This window comes from Vigna unguiculata, chromosome 1, assembly GCF_004118075.2.
Source record: "Vigna unguiculata cultivar IT97K-499-35 chromosome 1, ASM411807v1, whole genome shotgun sequence".
Lineage (NCBI taxonomy): Eukaryota > Viridiplantae > Streptophyta > Magnoliopsida > Fabales > Fabaceae > Vigna > Vigna unguiculata.
In genome coordinates, this window is record NC_040279.1 from 3,848,980 (window position 1) to 3,875,315 (window position 26,336).

The 26,336-nt window shown below is 33.3% G+C and overlaps 2 protein-coding genes across 8 annotated transcripts; one reads left to right on the forward strand and one right to left on the reverse strand.

Moving 5' to 3' along the window:
* The first annotated feature begins 328 nt into the window (after nt 1-328).
* Nucleotides 329-2,361, forward strand: LOC114163623 (DNA-directed RNA polymerase V subunit 5C). The gene is made up of 4 exons (XM_028047929.1): nt 329-704; nt 773-949; nt 1,549-1,662; nt 2,043-2,361. The coding sequence occupies exons 1-4, from the start codon at nt 480-482 to the stop codon at nt 2,166-2,168; spliced, it is 642 nt and encodes a 213-aa protein (XP_027903730.1). The 5' UTR covers nt 329-479; the 3' UTR covers nt 2,169-2,361.
* Nucleotides 2,362-5,942: 3,581 nt separating this feature from the next.
* LOC114194175 (protein LNK2-like) lies at nt 5,943-20,402 on the reverse strand. Of its 7 annotated transcripts, none has more exons than XM_028084286.1 (9): nt 20,047-20,398; nt 19,014-19,087; nt 15,430-15,772; nt 15,131-15,263; nt 14,261-14,570; nt 8,582-9,286; nt 8,322-8,479; nt 6,607-6,980; nt 5,943-6,142 (listed from the first exon to the last, which is right to left on the reverse strand). In XM_028084286.1, the coding sequence occupies exons 2-8, from the start codon at nt 19,044-19,046 to the stop codon at nt 6,638-6,640; spliced, it is 2,025 nt and encodes a 674-aa protein (XP_027940087.1). In that variant the 5' UTR covers nt 19,047-19,087; nt 20,047-20,398; the 3' UTR covers nt 5,943-6,142; nt 6,607-6,637. The 7 variants fall into 7 exon arrangements, with proteins under 7 accessions (XP_027940087.1, XP_027940096.1, XP_027940080.1 ...); XM_028084295.1 differs by lacking the exon at nt 5,943-6,142 and adding an exon at nt 6,228-6,534 and having other exon boundaries at nt 15,131-15,260; nt 20,047-20,402; XM_028084279.1 differs by lacking the exon at nt 5,943-6,142 and adding an exon at nt 6,228-6,526.
* Nucleotides 20,403-26,336: the final 5,934 nt, after the last annotated feature.

Sequence of the window (26,336 nt, forward strand, 5' to 3'; positions counted from 1 at the left end):
AATCTTAGGAGGAAGATAAATCTTAGAAGAGAGGGTTTTGGAAGTTTGAGAAATAAGAGAATAGTCGAATTTTCCAAAATTCAAAATCAAATTTAAAATTATACTACATCATTAAAAAAATTAAAATAAAATTAAAATAGAGTATGTTACTTACGAAAATAAAATTGAAAGCCATGCTATAGGAAGATTAAAAATTCAGTTTTGTGTATCGCCTTATTTATTTTCTATTGATAAAAAGATTCTCTATTTAGATGAAAAAAAAAAAAAAGTAACAAACTTTAGGGGCAAGAGAGAGAGAGGGTCACACACACTATTGACATGTAGCTGGTTCGTGCTCTTTCGTCCTCCCTCCCTCCCACTAATATATATACCTCACTGACTCGCTCACTCCCATAACAGAAAAGTGTGAGAAACAGAAACGACAGATAATTTCATTTGCATTTGCATTTCCGACGCATTTGAATTTTGCAGCATCGACAATGGAATGCATAGCGAATTTGATAGACAAGGGGAGCGTTGAGAGCAGCCGGTACTTCCTGAGTCGTGGAACGGTGTTGGAGATGCTGGCAGACAGAGGCTACGACGTCGTTCAGCACGCCAACCTCGTCTCTTCGCTCAGCGACTTCCGTTCCCGCTTCGGCCAACAACCAAACCACGAAGCCCTCGGTTTCTGCGTTTCGCATCTCTCCAATCCTTCCAACACTGTAAGCACGTTTTTCTCTTCTCTTATTTTTTTCTTCTCTGTATTTTTCCTCATCGTTTTGGTGTGCAGGTCCAGGTGGCGTTTGCCGGAACCGATACTATAAAAATGACAACCGTCATGGAAATATGCAGCCGGATTGTCGACAGTGGAAGCTTGAAATCGCTCATAATCATTCTGCAGAGCAAAATCACTTCCTACGCACACAAAAAATTGATGAACTTGCCCTTCAAAGTTGAGATTATCAGGGTAACTAATCCTTTTCATTCTACAAAAATCAGTTTAAATATTGATGCTATTTTGTGTATGGAAATTAAGTGGAGAATCTTTCGAACAATTGTATAATATGTTTAGGATTTTATTATCATATATATGTATAATATTGGATGGCTTTGAAAACGAACCGACCTGTGCAAACATAATTTAATTATTTATTATCTTAATTTTTTAGAGTAAATATAAGTAAGCTTAATGTTTTTTTAATTATTATAATGATTTTTTTTTAATTTTGTCTTGCTGATTTAAATGTTTATATTTTAGTCATACAGTTGCTGTTCTCAAAATTTTGACATAAATTATCATGATTTGACATAAGTTCTCACATTAATATATATTTTTTTCTAATTTGAAACAAATCGAAAACATTAACGAAAATAGAAAAATCCTTATGACAGAAGGAGAGAAAAACAATTAAACCCATAAGATATTTTAAAATAAGAGACGTCCCTCATTTTTGTTAAAAATGTGTTTATTGTATTTTTTGTTTTCTTGAGAACAATAATTAATTTCATATGATAATCTTGTCCTTGTGTAGAATATATAAAACTTTTTATTTTTTTCTGTCTTAGATTGAAGATTTGCTTATCAACATTACAAAGCATGTCTTACAACCAAAGTATGAGATACTCACTGGCGAGGAGAAGAAAGCACTGCTCACCAAGCATAGCTTGGAAGAGAAGCAGGTAAATATATGTTTCTAAATTGTTCTATTAATAAGAAAGTTATGAGAAAATTTTGCATTTGGAAACTACCTTTATAACAATATACATTATGAATTAGATATGTTTTAGCTGAAAAACAAATTAAAGCATCATAGGATTCTTCTTTGTTTTAGAATTATGTATTACATATGTTTGCACATATTCTATTTGGGTGAATTATTATAACTGCTAATATACTTTAACTAGTAATTTAACTATTTTGGGTTAGATATTTATTATGTTAACTTGTTATATGATTCAAGAGTTGAGCAATAAACATTATTAAGTGTGTTTTGGAATTTTATGCAAAAATAGTTACTATTTTTGAATTGGTAGTGGCATAAATGAATTTGTTTTTTCAGCTCCCTTGCATGTTAAGAAGTGATGTTATAGCTCGTTATTATGGGCTGGAGACAGGACAAGTTGTCAAAATCACTCATAGTGGTCCAATGGTTGATTCTCACGTGACTTACCGTTGTGTTGCATAGTACATCTGTTTCATATGATGTTTAAGGTAACACAAAATAATTCAATGTTATATCTCTTTAAAAACTGTAAGCAATGATGGCAAAAACTTTATTATGGTGGAGCCATGGCTAGAGGAAGGGTTATTAGTAGAACTATTTTAAATGTACTTGAAATGAAGTAGAGTTATATTATATATTAGATTAGTTGATGTGATTTAACTAGTTTAATATGATTTTATAATCACATAAATGATTTATTTTAAGTAGTTTAAAAAGGTACGGATTTTTAAAATATGTTTTTCCAAGTTTTCTTAATTAGGTCAATTTTCTTCCAAGAGAACGGGTTATTAGTAGAACAATTTAAAATGTGCTTGAAATGTAGTATAGCTATATTATAATCACATATATGTTAGATTAGTTGATGTGAGTTAAGGTAGTTTAATATGATTTTATAATCACATATATGATTTTTTTTTTAAAGTAGTTTAAAAAGGTAGGGATTTTTAAAATATGTTCTTCCAAGTTTTCTTAATTAGGTCAATTTTTTAGGTCACCACATGTTACTTTTCAATGTTATTTACGTCTCGAGTTCCTTTATTTTAATTCTTTTCATTAACTTTTTTTTCTCACAATGTTTTAATGCTTTTGAAGGTTTTGAAAAATAGAATTCAAAACAACAAATTTCAAATTATATCAAATATTCTATCTTGATTTTTCTTTAAAATATAAAAAATATTCTTTATTGTGTCGACCAATTTAAAAGTATATATAGGTCTTATGAGGGAACATGTGATAATTTTTTTTATTCGATAAGCGTGATTTTTATAAATTGGTAAAATGCGTTAATATAATTTCTTTTTGACAATCGAAGATAATTTGATATTTTATAATATTTATTGCATAAGATACCAAAATAAAAATGATGCGATATTTGTATTACGTGTATAGGTTATATTTTTTTATTTGTTTATGAAATAGAAAGCCGGTAATAAAAAATATTCATTTGAAACATGTAGTATAAAAATTTGAACTTCAAACTTAAAAAAAAAAAATCATTTTTACATCAAATAACCTGATATAGGTTTGTTCTAGACCGGTGGCGGATCTTGATCAAGAGTGTTGGAGGGATCAAAGTAATATGATTATTTGATGTTGATTGAATCATTAGTATAATATTTTCAAAATCATTAGATTGGATCATTGGTATAATATTTCAAAAGATGTGAAGAAGTAGAATCTATATTGTTTTTCATCTCCACATAGTTTTTCTTTTATCCTTTTATAAAAATATTTATTATTTTATTCTTCATCGATATACTTTTTTAAATATATTAAAAAATAGTTTGTTATAATCTAATAAAAAATTAAGAAACATAATTATTAAAAGAAAAATATATGGTAGTCAAATCACAATAAAAATCGGTTATGAAAAAATATATAATACATAATTTTTTACTTCTATAAAAATAAAAAATGAATATACAAGATACTCATGAGATAAAAAAATTAATTTTAATAACTGTTAACTAATATTTCATTATAAAGTAAGATAAGAGAGTTACATCTTATTATTGAAGAAAGAAAAGAAACAAATAAGAAATAAGAACAAAAATAATATATATATATATATATATATAACTTTATTTTTTTTTCAAAAAAAAAACGAGAGTGAAAAACTAAGAAGACAATGAGAAAGAAAATAAAAAATATCTTATTAAATATTTTGTTTAATTACTTTTTTGGTTACTATTTCCAAAAATATCAAGGTCTTCCCATTTTTTTAGTCTCAATTTGATCTCAATTATTTATATAATTGTAACTAATTTAATTGATTTTTAAATAACTGCACCCAATAACTAATAATTACTGTGATGGGAAATTAAACTGTTGTTCCTAGAATAAACATAACAACATTATATGAATTAATGAATAAAACATAACTTGCTTTATGTACATACTTTTTTTAAAAGAAAAATATTATAACTTTAATAATAAAATTTTATTAATTATTATAATAATAAAATTTTGGTAAAAAAAATGAAAACATAGAAGATATGGGTTCCTTAATTTAAAGATGAAACCAAAAAATACCACCAACTATTGAACATTCAAATATTTTTTAATTTTTCATAATCTAACCTTTGAGTTATACACATGCATTACCTTCTACTTATGTAATTTAAATAATAAAAAAAGTAACAAAAGGTAATCCTATAGTTTGTATACATTTTAAGAATTATATATTACTTTAATTCAGATAAATATAATTAGAGTAATATTGATATACTTTTTAAAAATTATTTAAGAAATAGAAATTTTCGTTATAAATTGAGTATAGATGATCTAACTAAAAGTTATTGAAAGTAATAATTAAAAGAAGCTGTCTTAAATCATTTGATCTATTTTCTTATATGACTTTTTTTAGTGTGTCTTGAATACACTTTAATAATTATTAAAAATATTTATAATCGAAGAATATTAATTTTAACTTTTATATATAGTTATTTCATTCAGATCTTTTGATTTTAAAAATGAGTCTTTATATTTTTGTATTATATTGAGTTCTCAAAAATTTAAAATTTTTTAATTAAGTTTCTATGTCACATGTTTCTGTTAATGAGATGATGTTTTGATTAACTCCATACTTTCAGTGTTATGATTTTTCTGTACCGATAACTCAATGATTGAAGTGTTATCTTGCCTGCCGTTTTATTTAATCTTTACCACTTAAAATTTATTATTTTATAATTTATAATTTTTTAAATAAGTTCATATTAAATAAACATGAAGATTTTATTAAAATAATTTATAATGTAATATTTTAAAAAAGACAGTGATATTTTGATCAATTTTTTTTTTTTATTTTTAACCCATCACTTTTATCACCTTTAAATTATCTATTTATTTATTTTAATTTTTTTAATAGTGTAATATGATGATCTAAGAATGATTGAAATAATGGTATAATTATATTATTTTATAATTTTTCAATTTCTTTGGGAAAAATTCCCACCAACCTTTTTGTCAACAACTTTCTTGTCTTATATTTTCTAGACCTCTATGACAATCTCCTTTGACGATAATCTTACCTTCCTTACTGTGAATTTTGTAGAGGATAACATTCTTCCTAAATTTCCTCTCGTCGTTGATTCGATCTAACTTTTGTAATGTTCATTTGCAAAAGTTCCATGTTCTGTAATATTCACATGCAAAATGTGGGTCCTAGTCCTGTGTTTTTGCGCCACCTTTTCAACTCTTCGTCACCATAGTTGCCATATAGTCATGTGTTTCTTGATTTCGTTGCCTACACCATCTCTAAACATGGACCATTTATCGTGCTTGCAGCGCCGCCATCATTCTTCGCCGGCAAACAGTGAGGGGTGAGGGGGTGAGGGACCGAGTAGAGGAGTATTTCGGGAATTAAGTGTTTTATGGGGTGTTGGGAGAAAAAAGGGAGGTGCAGGAAGAAACCTGATATATCTTACTATGCTTCAGGTATTTATTATTTGTATAGAAATCTTTTCCCTATTCTATAGGGAAAAAAGAAAAAGAGTTTTAAATAAAAAGAAACATGTAGAAGCAACCCTCAGTAAGACCGTGGAAGGTTATAGATTGGTTGCGCAATCCTAACCATGTCCCCTCTCCTCATCGCCCTTATCTCCCCATAATCTATTTCTTTCATATTAAGAACCTGAACAGTCTTCAACATCAGACAAAATAAAAAGCGGTAACAAACAAAAAATCTGAGAATTAAATAGATGACTTTTTTTTTTAGCTTATATCATGCACTCAAGCTGCAGGCAAGGACGAAAATAGTTTACTGAAATCAGGTAATTAATCTTACAGCACGTATTGAGTGGACTATCAAAATGCCACTAACAATCTACTTTGCCTTCAAAAAGCATTGCAAAATATAAGCATCGACTTGAAATACAATCAAAGGGAAATGGGGAGACTAACCGAGTAAACTGTCCCATATAAGACTGCCAGTCAACCTGAAAATTTAATTAAAATGAATACAAATATTATGGCTTGATATGTCTCGGTTAGTGTTTTGAAAGAAACGGTGAAAAACTTAAATTCAAATAAAATATCGCAAGTTTATGACTCAATTTCAAATGGTGACAGTACATACAGAAATACGACACAAACTTTAAGGCCTGGTTAAGTCAGTCAGTCAAAGACTTAAATTTAACATCTGAGTGCGAAACATTTTGTTGCAGTTATGAACGAAACAACATAGCACTCGCGACCTTAAGTATGGTCGGATACAGATATACATACTCCGTCATGTTTTGAAACAGAAGAAACGATAATAATATGATAACCATGAAACTGGTTCCCAGGATTCTACAGCCATAATTGTGCTTGCTTATGATCTGAGTGGCTGACAATAAAATAAAACATTTGAATTACCAGTAAATACATATATAATTGAAAGAAATAAGGAAGCATTTACCCTCAAATATCTGGAGAGCCCTCTTTCTTCTTCATTGAGAGGCTTCAAGTTCCTGTGTGTTGGATGCATTCTCAGAAGTGTCTACGCAGGGACTGTTTCTAATTTGATCCATAGACTGGGTATCAAACCAGGAATTCTTCAGCTCAAGGTGAGAAAGTTGTTGATTGTTTTTCGAGTCCTCATCTGGTAAGCAACTCATGGGAAAGTTCACCAGGTTAGCTGCTTTGCTTTCACTTTGCACCTTAGTAGAAACAGGTGACTCAAGCTTGTCAGAATAGTTCTGGGTTAGCTCCATAGGACTATGAAAAAGTAAATGGGCTACGGTTCTATCAATGGGATTCGTCTCTGTTTCAACATCTGGCATCCTGGCATATCTGTAATACCAACATAGTTCATACAGTAAAAATAGTTAGCAACATAGCATCTTTAAAGTACAATCAACCTACTTGAGATCATGGTTGATACAGTAAAAACAATGACGGTTCTAAAATTCATTGCTTTTTTACAAGATAAACATGCTTATAGTTATACTGCAGTTTGGAGATAATACTGAAATATCAAATAAGGAAAACTGTGAAATGAAGCCCTACTCCACGAATTGATGTTTACTTGGTCTAACCTTTAACTACTATTTATGAATAAAAGTGCCACACTTCCTAGACATGAGTGAAACAACTCCTGCACATGAATAAGCAATACTCCAGGTATAGTTCCCAATGGAATCCTAGAAGGTGGCTAGCAAACATGGTTTCCTGTGAGTAAAATCTCAAAAATCAAGAAAAAAAACAAGAGTTTCATAGGCTACATAAAAATTCTTCTTGTACAATGGACATTGGAGGGTCTAAACCAGGACAAATGTGATAGAGATTAAAAATCAGTTGAAGATGGGATCCCACCACCCAAAAAAAAAAAAATACTTAAACATAGGCAGGGTCAAATAGCAGAAGTGTTAATCTTGGATGAAGAGGATAGCGATTTCCAATTTCAAAGAACATGATCCTCTAGCTGGATTGCAAGAGCCAAGAATCTAAATTCAAGAGCTTTGGTATTCTTTCCCTTTCCCCTATTTTTTTCTGCTGCAGTTTGCCCTCTTCGCATGAAGAGTTCTACAAATGACTACCAACCCATATTAGCTGTGGTCATGCCTCCCTTTCTATGGTGCGACCCTTCCACCAACATACCAAATCTCCTATTAACCTCCTACTATGCACCTCTACCTCCAACGAATCTTTCCAACTTGCATTGATGATTATTTCAATTTACTTGGTTGTTTTTAATGAAAATAGGCTTTAGGGGAATTAGGCTTGGGCTTGTGACAGATATTGTAATGGTTTGAACGAAATTCTCTGCTAGGGTTGGTGTAATTTAACCAAAATATTTGTGTCTACAATGTTTTGTACTTTTCTACTTCACCATAGATGAAGATTTGAACTTCCAAGGCTATAATAGCAAGAAACTCAAGCACCAGATAGCTTACTTATAATGTACTCCCAACTTTTTCTGTGTTTAAATTTGTCCATCTGTCCATTAGTGAGGTAAAAGGAAAAACATAGAACTCGGTAACACCAGAAATTTTCACATAAACCTACGGCATTTTCCTCGTATACTGCTTTTGATGAATCATGATGGAATGATACTGAATTCATAATAAGTGCTCTTTGTAAAAGCAAAAGTAATGGCCTTTAAAGTTGTAGTGCATTTGGTAGCTTTCCTACCTATTTTGTGTATTGCTTTCTTCTCTTGCTACAACTTCAAGTTGGTCTCTGCTACTTTTGTTTGTACTGCTAGTATCACTAGCATAATGCCTTTGAGTTGCACTTTGTGCCAACCGGAACAAACTATCTCTGATGCAGAGTCTTATTTTGAGGTCCAACTGTAGAAAAAGTTTGCCTCGGCATTGTAGCCATATCAAGATTAGTATACAAGGAAACAATTAAATATATTATAATATTAGCTAGTATCAATTCAACCATACCTTTGATATAATATCCTGAAGCTGGCACAATATGGTGTCTTCAACAAAATCATTTCCAACTGCCACTGACATTGTATTAGAATCATCTTGTTCAATAGGTGGATCTGGAGCAGGAAGAATTCTTAGATCTTCGTCAGTCCCGTCACTGAGATGACTTTGGATGTCTGGAGGGCATTTCTGGGTGCTTGATTTGGTATTACTAGGGACTTGATGGCCCAATTGTTGCCGTTGTTTCTGAATAGCAATCATTGCCTGCATTTGCTGCCGCCTCCTCAATTTTTCAATTTTCTCCTGAGGAGTCATGATTTGAGGTTTGACTGAGTCCACAGAATTTTTCACAGGATTCACTATACCAGGAGACACTTCGTACCCAGAAAGCACAGGCTGCTGCCTAAGATCACCTGACAGAGTCTGCGACAGCATTGGCATAGCAGGATATGTACTAGTAAGGTTCTCATACACAGAAGAAGACACATATGGATTTACAATATTCTGAAATAAGGTTTCAGCTCCTTGGATCTGATTTTGTTGACCAAGAATTGGAGAGGGAGAAGATTGTATGACAGATGGTGATAATTCATTTTCAAATTGTCTTGCTGGTGCTGCTGAAGGAGACCAATTACCATAAAAATCTTGCAAGTTATTCTCCTGTTGTTTTACCTGTGATTTTTTCCGAGTTTTCAGAAGATTCTTTTGCCTAAAAACCTGCATATATATGAAATGAAAGAGATCAGATACTTACTTGACTTTGAGAAGGAAACACGTATAAATCTTCTGCTAGAGCTGTAGCACATAATTATGCCAACGGGATTTAGCCATGTATGATAGACATACACATCTAATCAGAATAAAAATACACCAAAGGACAAATATAAGTACAATTCTAAACACAAAAATGTTTAAGCAAAAAAGATATCCATCAGGGAAAGAACCGGTGCTTTCTAAAGAAGCTAAATTGCATATTTCAAATTTCCTCAACCTAGAACCAAGACAAATATCTGTCAGGTTTTACAGAGGGGGTTTCACTGGGGAGAACAACACCAATGAGATCTGAGCCTAACCACATAAGATATTGACACCACTCTTAACCCAAAACCTTAAGGCAATGGATTTATGGGTCTTTATTCTTATATAGTGCTCTACTTTCTCATTTCTGGTCAATGTGGGACTTAGACTCACACTTGGATTCCTAACAATCTCCCCCTCAAGGGTGAGTCCCTTCAACCACATTGGTACACTCCCCCTCCAGCGGAAGCTGCCCAACCACGAGTACTCCACGAGTACTCATTTTCTGCCCTTTTCACGCTTACCTGGAACTCTTACCTGGGACCTTTGTCAGGAAGACTTTTGATACTAGGACCATACTGCACTCGTTTAAGCCGGTTTTAACCATCAGCTCTGATACCACTTGTCAGGTTTTTAAGAGGGGGTTTCACTGGGGAGAACAACACCAATGAGATCTGAGCCTAACCACATAAGATATTGACACCACTCTTAACCCAAAACCTTAAGGCAATGGATTTATGGGTCTTTATTCTTATATAGTGCTCTACTTTCTCATTTCTGGTCAATGTGGGACTTAGACTCACACTTGGATTCCTAACAATATCCACTACTCTATAAACTCCTGAATAATGTAACTTGTTTTTCGACATAACAAAATTTATATTGCCAAAATGAGAAGGTATAGAAACCAAACAACCAAATTAGTTCACAAGTGACAAGACTAGACATATCAAACAAGGAATGTTGGTACGGTGCACTTATAGATGAAACCAATAATATAAATGAACTAAGGGTCATTTGCCCATGTATCATTTACAACTAGCAGTTGTCCATTCCAACAGCAACATGGTGACTATCACTAACCCTAGTACATACGGTAAAGGACATACCTTTTGAACACAAATTACACATGATTATCAACACTGCTGAGCAAAAGAACAAAATACATGATTATCAACACACCCCCTTTAAGTTGGATCAAAGATGCTAATCAATCCCAACTTTGTTATAACGGCTTGATGTAATTATCTTTTACTTCTCTAAATAATATCATTTTAAACACAAATTATGCAATATACACAATAAATATTTTATTACCAATATTGATAGTTGCTGAAGGGAACATTTGTGATCAAAGTTAGTAACAAAATATATTACTTAAATTGATAAATTACATTCATTTTGTAAACTTTAGAGTAATTATAATTAATTTTTCTCTTTTACTCAATACTCTAAGAATTTGTGTTTGGTATCCTGAGAATCTGCCCCAGTCTTGCCTTGAAGAAAAATTTCACTATTGTAACCTAAGATTTAACAAAACATATGAGGATGAAATTCAAAGAAAATTGTAGTAAATAGGATGTTAATTGCATTACTAGAAGTTGGTAGAATATTAGTGTTAGAAGATTCTAGAGATCACTTTATTTTAGTGTTAGAGTTCTTTATATACAGAGGCTAATGCATTGATTCAAATGAATCAATTGAATAACAATCTTCTTATTTCCATCCGTTCCTTTTGTCTCTAGTCTTTATAGTTAAGTGTTTGGATGTGTTGTGTCTGTCCATATACATAGTCAGATTCATGGAAAATTAGATTCTAGAGTTGTTAAATGCATATTCCTTGGTTATGCATCTAATAAAAAGGATATTGTTGTAACCATCCTCCGAGTCAAAAGTTTATTACCTCCATGGGTGTCACTTTTGAGGAAACTAAATTCGTGGAAAATTAGATTCTAGAGTTATTAAATGCATATTCCTTGGTTATGCATCTAATAAAAAGGATATCGTTGTAACCATCCTCCGAGTCAAAAGTTTATTACTTCCATGGGTGTCACTTTTGATGAAACTAAATTCGTGAAAAATTAGATCCTAGAGTTGTTAAATGCATATTCCTTGATTATGCATCTAATAAAAAGGATATCATTGTAACCATCCCCCGAGTCAAAAGTTTATTACCTCCATGGGTGTCACTTTTGATGAAACTAAATCTTTTTACATATATCCTCAACTTCAGGGGGAAGGTTCTTTTGAAGTTGGGTCTTTTGAATCTCTTGAGTCATATTTTGTCTCTTTCATATGAGAACCGTCTCATAATGATACTGTTGGTACTCCTAATATTTCTCTTGGCACATCTTGTATGGATATCTCAAAAGTTGCTCCTAACAAAGGCATTTATGAGTGCGTTTTGTGCACTCATACATGGTCTAATCTTAGCTTTGTTTATAGTAATTATGTTTAAATATAGTGTTTTAAGTAGGATTTCTCCAAATGGGGTAAAATGAGCTTTGAATAAAAATATATGTTAAAATCAGCTTTTTAAGCCATGTTAGATGATAAGTGTTTTAGACAAATGAAGTGCACTAGATGATATAGTCTATGAGCTAACTTTTACAGATATTACATAACAACATAGATGTTCTTTGGACATTTAAATGTGTGCTGGTGCAACTGAAGATAGAAAAAGCTTATAAATCGTCTTTGAAAGGTGCACAGATGAATTATCTAAAACTTCATCATAGAAAAAGCAAATTTGGACAACTCTTAATGTTACAAGAAGCTAAGTCACCCTACTTGGTGAAGAAGGTAAAGTGCTCTTGAGAGAGATGAAAGATAAAATAAGAAGCAACATAGTCCCGCCGAGAAACTGCACTCAACGCCACCAGGGAGTTGCACCCAGCGCCACCACGCCCAACAACCATGGATTTTGACCAACACTACTTACGATGTTGCGAATTGTAAAGAATGTGGGTGCACGAAGTTCGTTTTCTACTAGATGACTAGGTAGTAGGCTTACTCAAGAAACAAGATGAAGATTCAACCACCTCCGATAGGTGGGGCATCAATGGTTTTAGAAAATTCAAATGCAAATTTTTTGGGTTATCTTTTATCAATAATCTTTGTTGCATCTATGACTATAAGTTTGCTGGAAAGACAAAAGGAAGGTTTTGAGGATTCTTAATGATTATTATTAAACATATTCAACCTTTGTCCTCACCACCACCTAAGTCATTGAACTTGAGTTTGGGTGTAGTAGCAAGTGGATTCTCATTCCCAAGGAGGGCAAGTGAAGATCAAGGAGATGAAGATGAACTTGGAATCCACAATTTCAACAATAATGATAATGTTGATTTTAGGAGGAAGGTGTATTGTTATGTTATAAGAAACAATTTATTGAGATGGTTAGAATATTAGTGGGTTAGTTGGTTAGAGGGACTAGTTAGATATAAATAAGGTAAGAAAGATAGAAGTGATTCACATTTTTTTTTAGTGTAATTTGAGCAGTGGCGCTATGTGAAAGTGAAACCCATGGAGGAGAGTCTTATTTCTTGCTCTTTTCAAGCTATTCAATAAAGTTTTCTCTCTCTTCAATTGTTGGTTCCTAGCAATGTCTATGAGCTTATTTCAATATATAGGTTACTATAAGATCAATTTATTCCACTTGAAGCTCCTATAAGTTCTACATTGATAGCAAACCAGCTATCAGGCCTGTTCAATGTGATAGAATGAAGAATGTGAGGATTGACCTGAACTACATAAAGTCAAATTGGACCAGGAACTTTCAACCAACACTATGTGCCAACCAAGTGACACGAAGCTAATATGTTTGCAAAGTCATTACTAAAGTCAGAATTTGATTCAAATAATTACAGGCTGGGAATGATTGACATCTATTCATCAGATTGAGGGGGATTGTTTGATTTTGTTTAAATGGTTCTGAAATAATTGGATTATTTTAATCCTATTAGAAATCCTACATCGATTAGAGATAAGGCAATTTCATAATATATTAAGTTGGGTGCAAACCTCACCTTACAAGCCAGTTTTGTGAGATTGAGTTAGGCTTAAAGTCCACTTCTTAACATGGTATCAGAGCCATAGTTAAAAAAACAGTCTATCCTAACAATATTTCTATTTTTTGGGCATATAATTCCACCCGTTATCTCGGACCACTATTGGATCACTCATTTCTAGTCCCACATACAAGATGTATATACCTCGGCGTGAGAGGATGTGTTGGAAGTCCCACATCGACAAGAGATAAGACCATTTAATAGAATATAAGTAAGATGCAAACCTCACCTTACAAGCCGATTTTGTGAGGTTCAGTTAGACTTAAATCCACTTCTCAACAAATCCTAATAATAAAGGAATGGTTAATTATTGAGAGAAAACATTGTTCTCTTTTTATAAGATCTAGTTTAGTTAATGTTCAGGGATTCTTTTCTGTTTTTAACTCCTAATATTTAGCTTCACAACAACCCCTTTGTTGTATACAATGTACCTTGGTTTTATAGCGAATCGATAATCAGATTTACATGGTCTAAGCATGAGTTGCCATAGGCAAACAAATGGAGGAACCTATTGATGTAGAAGCTTCCCCGTTGCATATTCATTTGTGTAAAAGAAAAACAAGATTGTCCGTTGCAAATGCATCCAACATAAAGGATTCACTCCCTGCAAAGGTTTCCCTGTAAACTTAATCCAACTTCTATTTCCTTCATAAATTGTCCCAAGGGTCCCACTTTTGCCCTTTTCCTCAAACACCAACTATATTACAATAAATTACTATTGACCATATTGTCTAAAGAAGAAAAGTGAAACAATTATTCATTTAGTCCACTTTACAAATAGATAAATAATAAAAAGATTTTATCATTGGGAAAATTGGCATACCTGATGTTCCTTTTCTGTAGGCTTGCTTCTAACTCCATCATTTCCCTCATTAGCTGGGATTGCGCACGAATTTTGTAAAACTTGGGATGCAGGAATCCCAATCTTCTCATAGCTGAGGTCCAACGATTTGTCATCATTACATTGAACATACTCTTCTTTGATTTCCAAAGGATTTGTTCCGTTCCTCAAAGCACCAGAAGAACTTGGTGTATCCAATGGTAAAGGTGCTGGATTGTTGCTCACATCTTTGGAGGACCAAAGGTCATTAGAATTATCAAGACTTACATGACCAAATATAGGGTCCTCATTGCTGCAAAATCATCACTTGTGAGAATATTCAGTCAGATAGATGCCACTGTGAAATAAATGACTAATAATTGTAAGAATAGATGTATGTCTAAAAATATTCACTGTTAATCAGAACTACGAAACTTCTTTCCGATGTTATCCATCACATGCACCATATGCAGAAAACAATGGGGTGTAAAACTATCAAGTGACTAGATTTCTAAATTGAAACTTAGGCAAAATGAAGTCATCCTAGTTTAAAATGTAAAATTGTTAAAAAAAACTCATAATGTAATCCCCTTTTTTCACTTTTAATTATTACTTTATCGCTGAACCTTCATAATTTTCGATTCATGTTTGATAGAAGGAACTAAAAGTATGATTGAGCAAAGTGAGAGCAGTTATGAAAAGTGATGAATACTACCACAGTTTTCATAAATATGACGACAGGAGAGAGAAAAGTTTACACCATTTTAGGCTTCAGTAATTAAGTAAAAAGAGTGAAATGATATTAAATACATTGGTGACATAATGCTATAAGACACATGTATTATATAATACAACAGAGAAAATTTACTTTACCTAAAAATTCGATCAAGGTCATCAAAACTTCCTATGTTGGCCCATTCATAATCAACAAAATCACCTTGCTCTTTACCTTCATTACCACTTCGGAAAATTTCAGCATCCTTTTCATCATGTTGTTTAGATTCTTCTGTCAAACATTAGTACAATTAGAAATGGCCAAGAATAACTACGTATCTTGCATGTTTACTATTTTGTGAGACAAGCAGAAAAAACATCAATAGATAAGGGCCTACATAAATACAAAAATGAATTGACAGGTTTCTGGTCAGAATTCCTTAAAATAGCAATTTTACCAATTCTTGAACTGAATTTGCCAAGTTCTCTTAAATTTTTAGATACTTCAGTACCAAGAGATCCCTGGTCCATTTTAGTTGAACTGGACAAAGACAAGTTAGGCCAGACATGTGTTCCATATCCTGAGACAGGTAATTCTACACTATTATCAAGGTTGGAACTGCTTCCAAGCTTTCTTTCATAAAAATCAGTTTTAGCCTCTGGTCTCTTCAACTCTGTGAGCTTAGTTGTAGAAGCTTCCTGATTGAATTCTTTCTTGTTGCTAACATCTTCATTTACCTCTGGATAAGGCACAATATGATCATCACTCTCACCTCCTTCACCCCATATTATGTTAGCTAGCTGAAAACAATCCATCATTAAACATTTTTATTGATGAGTTTGAAAATAAATTAACAAAAGTACACTCTAGATGTTGACAGTAGTAACATAAATAGACACCAAGAAGAATAGTATTGTGCAAAGCAAGTGAAAAAGACAACAAAATTTACAAAAATTGTACTAACAACTACACTCAACATTTCAACTAATTGTGTATGTCAATAAAACACCCAACTGATTTGGTATTATCACATAGAAAATATTAATACGGTTATGATTAATGGATATTAGAGTGATCGTCAAATCACTTCACTCCTCCCTTGTTATAACTTTTAGCTACTCATGAAAATCAGGTAGTGTGCAAAGTTTTAAGTTTTGCCTCCTTCTAATTGGTTAGATTATGTCAGATGTATCAAGTACAATGCAATTTTTGTTTGGTTTTGAATGTTTGATTCAATTGTTGTCTTCATCCACCACTTCATCCCAACAAAAATTGCATTGGATGTCATTGGATATATAGGCTTAAATATAAACCAGACAGCAACAATGACCAATACAAGTCCTGTTTGGTGGTGGACAGATACACACAACAAGCTGGAAATGATTTCAAACACATTTTCCCCTGTGGCAAATCTCACTTCTATTACCTACACCACCAGGACCTCCACTCCGATAGTCAGGGGTTAAGAAAATAGTCCTGCTGAGATGCAATTATCTAGGAAAAAAGGCTTATGCTATTTTTGTGATGAGAAATTTAGCCTTAATCAAAAATGTCTAAATCGACAATTCATGTTGTTGCAATTAGAGGTTGAAGAAAATGATGAATTTGTTCTTTACGAGTCTCAACCAGCTAAGGAACTACAGGGTATGGAGGTGGACAATCATCATTTGTCCTTAAAAGCTCTGAAAGGAGGAATGGGAGTTGGCACCATTCGTTTCATGGCTTATATCAACACAATGCCAGTTTCAGTTCTCATTTATGGGGGCAGTTCCAACAATTTCTTACAGCCCAAAGACACTAAATTTCTGAAATTACCAATAGAGCTTGCTATCTTATTTAAGGTATTGGTTGGCAATGGGAATTATATGACTGCAGAAGGGTTTATTCGAGACCTTAAAGTCCAAGCTCAAGGGAACATATTTCACATTCCTGTATTCTTATTACCAATTTTAGGTGTTGATTTAATCTTAGGCACTACTTGGTTGAAGACATTGGACCTCATATAGCTGATTATGATACTTTACAGTTGAAATTTATGTGGAATGACCAGTTTACCACCTTACGGGGTGAGCCTACTGTTTCCCCTGAATGCGCCCAACTTCATCACATTCGACGCATGATTAACACAGACTCTATTGTGGAGGTGTACAACATGCAGTTACTCAATGACTCTCCTCACTCTAGTCACACTTTGGATCTTTCTGATCCTCTGGACCGAGATTTAGCTACCCTATTACATAATTATCATGTGGTCTTTGATCCATCTACTGCACTTCCTCCTCCCCGATCTCATGACCATTCCATTATTTTAGTTGAGGGGTCGCCACTTGTCAAAGTTAAACCCTACCGATACCTGCATTGCCAAAAGGAAGGAATTGAAAACTTGGTGAAAGGATTATTGAAGGATGGTCTTATTCGACCTAGTAAGAGCCCCTTTTCTTCCACCATGATTTTAGTTGAAAAGAAAGATTGTTCATGGAGAGTTTGCACTGATTACCGGGCTTTAATGCAATTACGATTAAAGATACTTTCCAATTCCAACTGTGGATGAAATACTTGATCAACTACATGGAGCTTCCTTCTTTTCCAAATTGGATTTAAGATCGGGTTACCACCAGATTTTGCTCAATCTTGCATACCACTTTAAAATTGCATTCCGGACACATTTTGGTCACTATGAGTGGTTGGTTATGCCATTTGGCTTAACCAATGCCCCAAGGACTTTTCAAAGTCTCATGAATGACATCTTTGCTGGCTTTTTGAGGAAATTTGTCTTAGGTTTCTTTGATGATATTTTGATCTATAGCTCTACATGGCATGATCATCTCACTCACTTAGAAAAGGTTCTTTACATCCTGAAACAGCATCAATTATGTGCTAAGCACTCTAAGTGCTCTTCTGGTGTTGAAAAGATTGACTATTTGGGCCACACAATTTCGCAACATGGCGTTGCCATTGATGATTATACTAGAGAATTCTATGCTATTGCTACAACACTTGCTAAATTCCAACATTACCTTCTCGACCATAAGTTCATTATCAAGACTGATCAGAAAAGTTTAAACGAGTTGTTAGAGCAATCTTTACACACACCTGAACAACAATAATGGCTCCCAAAATCTTTAGGTTATGACTTTATCATCCAGTACAGTCCTGGTAAGGAGAATGTTCCCGCAGATGCTTTTTCACTAAGTTGGTTGATGGATTTTTCTGAACCTGTTGCCAATTGGTCCCAAATGTTAATTGAATTCACGCAACAACATGCTAATTAGCTCAAACTTTATCAGGATTGTTTGTTGGGTAAGCTGCAGTCCACCGCTTACACCATTCATGAAGGCTTATTTCTTATAAGAAACCGCATTGTGCTGCCTGGTATTGATTCTTTATTACAACAGATAATGTTAGGATATCACAACTCTAAAATTGGGGAGCATGCAGGATTTCGAAGAACACTAGCCAAGATTGCTGCACATTTTTACTGGCCTAAAATGAGAAATGATATACGAAAATTTGTTAATTAGTGTCTTGTATGCCAACAAGCAAAGACTGCTAATGTGGTTCCTGTTGGACTGCTGCAACTGATGTCCATTCCTCATCAAATTTGGGAAGAGATTGCAATGGATTTTATTACTCATTTGCCTATGTCCCAAGGCTTTACCACTATTTTTGTGGTCATTGATCGATTCTCAAAGTTTGGCTATTTCATTCCTATGAAATCAGACTTTAATAATCACTCTGTTGTTGAGGCCTTTATTTCTCACATTGTTAAAATCCATGGCTTTCCGACATCTATTGTTTCTGATCGTGATTGAGTATTCATGGGTGCCTTTTGGAAGCAATTGTTCAAAGCTCAAGGTACTACCTTATCTATGAGTTCTTCATATCACCCACAATCTGATGGACAAACCGAGAACCATAACAAGACTATTGAAATGTATCTCCGCTGCTTTAGCTATGCTAATCTAAAAAAATGGGTTTCCTTTCTACCATGGGCTCAATTGTGGTACAATACTTCTTTCCACCACAGCTTAGGCATGACACCTTTTCAAGCAGTTTTTGGTCGCCTTCCACCATCTATTATTCGTTATAAGTTGCAACCATCAGACCCTCTTTCACTGCAGGAAAATTTGAAAGCCTGGGATCAATTGCTTACTCAATTAAGACAACATTTGTTCAAATCCCAGAATTATATGAAGCAACAAGCTGATAAACACAGGCGTGATGTACAATTGCAAGTTGGTGATTTCGCTTTGGTTAAACTGCAGCCCTACAGGCAACATTCAGTAGCATTGCATAAATAAACACTCTAAGCTTGGTTTACGTTATATTGGACCCTTTGAAGTTGTACATAAAATAGGTTCCGTGGCATACAAGCTCCAACTTCCGGACTCAGCACTTATACATCCGGTGTTTCATGTTTCATTACTTTAAGAAATTTTATGGTCAAACTTCCCAGCAATCACATGTTTCATACGCATATTTCACTTATAATAGCAGCTCTCATGAGTAAGCCAAGTGCTTTAGTGCCCTGATTACAATGACAGTGTCTTTTTAGTGCCACGCCATCTTCCACTCCCCTGGATCCAAATCTCAAATTAGATGGTCATGATGGTGACTTACTTTCCAAGGCTTCTTCCTACAGAAGGCTAACAGGTCGTCTCATGTATTTGACCATATCAGGACTTTGTCATCACCCAAGTCACTAGTGTAAAGAACGCTATGGCCATCTAAACAAACTAAGTATTAAGCAATATCTGTCTCTCTCTACCTATCTCTAGCTAAGGGTTAGGCCTCCACGACATCCCAATATTTGCACGACATAAGCATGTAACCAAACAGAAAAGTAATTTTACAGCTAAACAAACAACATCCCTCACCTCAATCCAGTAATATTCCATATTCAAACCACCACGCACTGACACACTACAAATCATCAAATTCATTTCAACAACAAGAACCTAAGCAGGTCTACTAATACCAACAAAATTACACTAGAAACCGAATCACATACTAACAAAAAAATTAAACTAAAAAATTCCAAAAGAAAAGTAAAATGTTGAAAAAATGTACACACCTCTTCGTCGTTCCAATCAAACATCTCATATAATTGGAGGAAACAAACTCGCAAAACCGAAACTAGAATCAAGCATCAGGCACAGCATTAACACAATCATCGCCGGATTCCCCTTGAGATCACAGAGAAACGCACTCCATCAAACCAAGTTGAGAGCGAAATGGTGTCGCTTCGCACTTCACTGATCAACAGAGGAACAAACAAACATGCAACAAGTAAAAAAAACGAAGAAGACGAAGAAGCAGCACGGACCTTCAGCAAAGCAAAATTCGAGAAAGGAAAAGAAACAGAGTAAGATGTGTAGAGAAATGGTATGGGGTCGATTGCACGTGACGTCACGTGGGTATGCGATTGGTTAAGGATTGGAGGGTGGGTCTCATGCGTGCGACACGTGTGAGTGAAAACGTATCTGAAGTAGTGGCCAGGAATTGCTCTATCAAATACTAAAATTTCATTGGTTAAGTCTTCTGCCTCTAGATTTTGCGTTTTATGATCTGGCAGTGTCGTTTTGGGTTTTTTTTTCTGTGTTGGAGACCTTGGGAGCTGTGTGGGGCCCACCAAAGATCTGTTTGGTGGCTTGGGTCGCTTAAGGGGTCGCTTTCAGGTGGGCCTGGTGTGGTTGTGTCCATATTATCCGTGAGGAAAAATCAACTTCGACGATTTTCTATTCACATTTCCAACTACAACCAAACATTAATCAAATTCAAATTCAAATCATAAACCGTTTTCTCCTTCAGGACAGTTTGGTTCTTGTGCTGATGTTGTGTAACATCTAATATTAGAGGACTCTGCTTTTAACTGATTCTAACAAAATTGGGAGGAAGAAAATCCAGCTTTGAAATGTAGCTACTGTAAATGGAAAATAATATGTTCACACACAATTTGCCATTATCCACTTCTTCATCAAGTGATTAAAAAGAATAATTATATATATATATATATATATATATATCATATTATATTTTCGATGTTTATTAATTAATTGTTGAAAATATTTAGATTTTAAATATCATATTTTGTGGTAAAAAGAAAAAAAAACACTAAATAATATGATGACCGTCCAGATAAAGTTAAAAGTTTTCATCATAGACAAAATTGAAAATTGTTTATCTTAAATTTTGATATATTTTAATTTTCAAATTTAACATAATGAATGATTTTAATTTATTGATTAAAAATGATAATATTTATTTATTTTCAAAGTTTGGATACCAAAATATATCAAAATTTTGATACAAGAACAAATTTCAATTTTATATCTAAATGTAGAAACTAAAAAGATATTTAATTTATTCTTTTTTTAACTACTTTCTTTAGACATTTTTTATCTTTTTACATTTTGTATTATTTAACTATTATAGAATTTATACCATAAAATTTGTCCTAAGAGTTCCACTTTTTAGGTAGAACTTATCATTCTTTGAAACAATTTTATTTTTGTCACAAAAGGTATTTTTTACATTGACATGTATATGTTGTATGACATATAAATTTATGTTAATATTTTAAATTATTATTTCCCTTTTATATATGTATGTTGACACTATTATTATAACATTTCCAAATAAATTTATGTCAAGTATCATTAAACTTTCATATTTAAGCTATGTTGACAATAGCAATTACGTGAAAATTTTATTAGAAATATATAAAAAAAAAAATGAGAATAAAACATGGGGTGGTCACACCAAACACATGATAAGAAATTACACCTCATGAAAATCTATTAGAAAATATTCTAAATAAATACATGGAGAGTACTTAAATTGTTTCCTATTAATAAAATCCAAGATGACTAACTTATCCCATAATGATTTCCATCACAAAGAACATGAGAAACTTTGAAATCTACATGTCACGTATTAGTATGAAACACGAACAACCTATCACCATTGATCATAACATCAAATGAAATAAACTGATTAGTAATATCAAATATGTCAAACTTCTAACCCATAAACCATAATATACTAAAACTTATTATTGTTGATTAGAAGTCTTTCCTTTGAAGGATTTAATATTTACTTTCTTTGGTAGTTTACCCCTACGGGTTTCCTAATAGTTTGAAGTGGCTCATCACTTGTTTTAGTATTAGAATCTTCTCCCTCATGAACCATATCAGTCCATTTAAAAGCTAAATTGAATTCCTTTGCAAGACGATCTTCCTTAAATGACAAAGAATTAGGAATTATCTCAGAATTAGGAATTATCTCAGAATTAGGATGATGTGAATCAAGTTGTTGTAAGCCCTGCAAACTATTTACAACGGGAGTGAAATCTTCTAGAGAAGGCATGTCAGTTAAGAAACTAGACTCCACTGTCTCACTATCATTAAAAACATTTAAATTACTAACAAAAGAATATATATATATATATATATATATATATATATATATATATATATATATATGTACTTATAACACGAATATTATTAGGTTGAACTATAACAACATGCTAAGACTATCCAATAAGCAACATAACAAACTTAACCACAATAGGTTGTATCAGATGTTGGACTTGCTACACCACAAATTGATGCACCACAAGCTACACCATAGATTATACCACAAACTCAACAACAGATTGCACCTCAAGTTACACCGACAATTGCACCACAGGCTCCACCACAAGCTTTGCCCAACTCCATTGAGGTTGCCCTATAGGCTCCAACACAGGTTGCACCACCATGATAGATTGAGCCACAAGAACCGAATCTTGAGAAACAATGTCACCCTTAAGACGATAACGTTGTTGTATTTTTGCACCAATTATTTTCTCGCCACCAAAATTAGCTTTAACATCTTGTATTGATCTTCTATAATTAGATAAGTCATGACCAATCGTTTTACGATTTGAACAAAATAGAGACAATTTCTCATACTCTACATTAGTAATAAAATGCAAATCTTGAGTTTCTACCAAAATTTGGTTCGATAATTTAGATAACAAATCAACATCAACTAATATACGAGAAACAAATCCACGAGACTTATTCTTGGTGTAATCATTCAGAGTTAAAGGTGTGTCAATTCCATGTACAATGGAAAAATTTCCTTCGATTGCCAATTTTCCAAAGAAAAGCCATATTATATGAACCCAATAATTTTTATGAGTTTCATAGATGTAAGGGCAAGGTCCTTTGTCTAAGCAAAAACATGAAGAATACCAAGAGATAATATTCGCGTTTCAACAGCTAAAATCCTTCTCATATCCTCAAGCAAAGAGAAAGCAAACTCATAGAATCATTTGTCAAGAGGAAATGTCTTCCGCTAACTCAAATGATTCAAAGTCATGTGAAGTTTCTTACAAGATTTAAGGTGTGTGAGGCGTTTATCACATCTTCTCAACAATCATCTTCAATTGTGTGAATACAAAAACATAAATTTATTCAAGTTCTCAATAATATATGTAATATTTCTTTGTTACGAGCACCTTATTGTCAAATAATAATAATCTTATTATGTTTTTATTTCTATATTACATAAACTTAAAATTACTTATGTTCGTGAGAAACTTGTTAATTTATCTCTAAAATCCTTCACATATTATTAATTCTTGAAGACATCATCAACCATTTCTTGTTGTGATTTCAATAATTGTAGTAGTAATTGTGTATGGTGGATTAAATATTGAATTATATATTGTTTAGATTAGATTAACTGGTTATTATAATATCAATTTAGTTTTCAGCAACTATGTCTCCTATAGTAAAAGGGGAATTATTAAAAAAAAAATCGGAAAAGACAATAAGTTTATACCAAAATATTAGTTTAATCTAAAATACTAAAACTTAAAATAGTAAAATAACAACTTTGAAGTTTATTAGATTAGAGAAACAGAAAAGCAGAGGAAAGAAAGAAAATTGTATTGATTGGAAAACTGACGAAAAAACTCTACAAAAAGAGTTTAAATATTCTAGAATACAAGGTAACTAAAAGCAGGGGTAGAAAGGTAAAAGCCCCCCTCAAGTTGGAGCAAAAATGTTTTGGAGAGCCAACTTGCTGATGAGCGGTGCAAACTTTTGATGTGGTAAGGATTTAGTGAAGAGATTTGCAACTTGCTGATGTGACTTTACGTGGATAAGCCTTAGGAAACCAGATTCCACGTGTTCTCTCACAAAATGGACATCAATGTCTATGTGTTTAGACCTCTGATGTGAAACAGGATTTGATGATAGATGGATGGCAGAAACATTGTCACATAAAAGAAGAACCTTTTGCGGTTGGTGGTCAAAGAACCGGAGGAGTTGCTTGAGCCAAAGTAACTCTGAAGTGATAGAAGCAATAGCCCAGTGGTGGATTTTCTGTTGTCTAAACAACTGCCCCAATCAGCATCCACATAAGCACTAAGGGTGAAACTAGATTGAGAAGAGAAAAGAAGCCCTTGTCCAGGATTGGCCTTCAGGTAGCGGAGAATCTGATGAACTGCAAGAAGATGCGGTGTTCGAGGCTGGTTCATGAACTGGCTGAGCTTGTTGACAGCAAAACAAATGTCAGGTCGAGAGATACAAATGTACATGAGTATGCCTAGTAGTCGTCTGTATGCAGAAGGATCAGGCAGCAAGTCACCATCTGTGGAGGTCAAATGTAGATTGGGATCCATTAGGATAACAGCAGATTTGGCATTAAGAAAACCAGTATCTTGTAGGAGTTGGATGATATACTTCCTTTGGCATAGATTAATGCCTTGTTTGGATTTTGCAATTTCAAGCCCAAGGAAAAATTTCAGATCTCCTACAACATTGAGCTTGAAAAGATTCTGAAGGATGTTTTGGCAGCTGGTTAAACAATCTGTGTTTGGTCCTGCAAGAATGATATCGTCGACATATACTAGCAAAAAAACTATGTTGTTTTTTTCACCATAACGGAAAAGAGAATAATCACTAGTGCATTGTATAAAACCATGACATTTTAGTGATGTAGAAAAATGTTTAAACCATTGTCGAGATGCTTGCTTTAAGCCATACAAAGATCTATTTAACCGACAAACAAGATTACCATTAGCATTTTGTGGGGTCTTTTAACCTTGTGGTATTTTCATGTATACCTTTTCATCTATATAACCATTCAGAAAAGCATTTTGTACATCTAGCTGAATAAAATTCCATTGTTTAATGGCAGCCAAAGATAAAAGAACATGTACAATAGTAATAGTAGCAACAGGAGAGAAAGTGTCAAGGAAATCAATACCTGCTTCTTGTGTAAACCCACGTGCTACAAGTCTAGCTTTTCTTTTGGCTAAGGTACCATCAACATTATATTTTACCTTGTAAATTCACTTACAGCTGATGGCCTTTTTGTCTTTAGGTAGAGGAACAATATCCCATGTGTGATTAGTATCCATTGCTTCAAGCTCTTTATCCATAGCAGCTTGCCATTCAAGGAAACGAACAGCTTGATGATAATATGTTGGTTCATAAATGCTGCTGATTTGCATAACAAAATTGCGATATGCAGTAGAAAGCTTATCGTATGAAATGGAGTGACATATAGAATTAGATGACTGCAAGTTAGGCATAGAAGCAATATATTCATTTAAATAAGCAGGAGGATGAATGTTCCGAGAAGATCTTCTAGGAATATTAGGTTGATCAGTCAAATCATTATTGTCATTATGATTAGGTTCATTATGAGAAGGATGACTGTTTTCAGTGCTTAGTGGTTGAAAAAAGTTTGTGGCAGGAGAAAAATCATTTGCAGGCTGAGGAATAACAGTATGGATAAAAGGGTCACTAGTCTGATTTAATTTTGATGTAGAGTTGTGATGTTGCATGATAAAAGGCATAATATTTTCATGAAAAATCACATTTCTAGAGATAATAATTTTTCCAGATTCAAGGCCATACAACTTATAACCTTTGACCCCAGTAGGATAACCAATAAAAATAGTAGGTTCGGCCCTGGGACTAAACTTGTGTCTTTCATGTTTCTGGGTAGTAGCATAACATAAAGACCCAAAAATCTTAAAGTTGGAATAGTCAGGAGCAATATTGTAAAGAATTTGATAAGGGCTGCAATTATTTAAAACAGGAGATGGTATCCTATTGATGATATATGTAGCAGTTAAAATGCAGTCACCCCAAAAGACAATAGGAACATTAGACTGAAATAACAAAGATCTAGCCACATTTAACAAATGTTGATGTTTTCTTTCTACAACAAAATTTTGTTCTGATGTATAAGGACATGAGAATTGATGCAAAGTTCCTTCAGAGGCGAGAAAATCAGTTAGCAAAAATTCCTTTGCATTATCACTTCTTAAGCATTTTATGGATTTCTGAAACTGAGTTT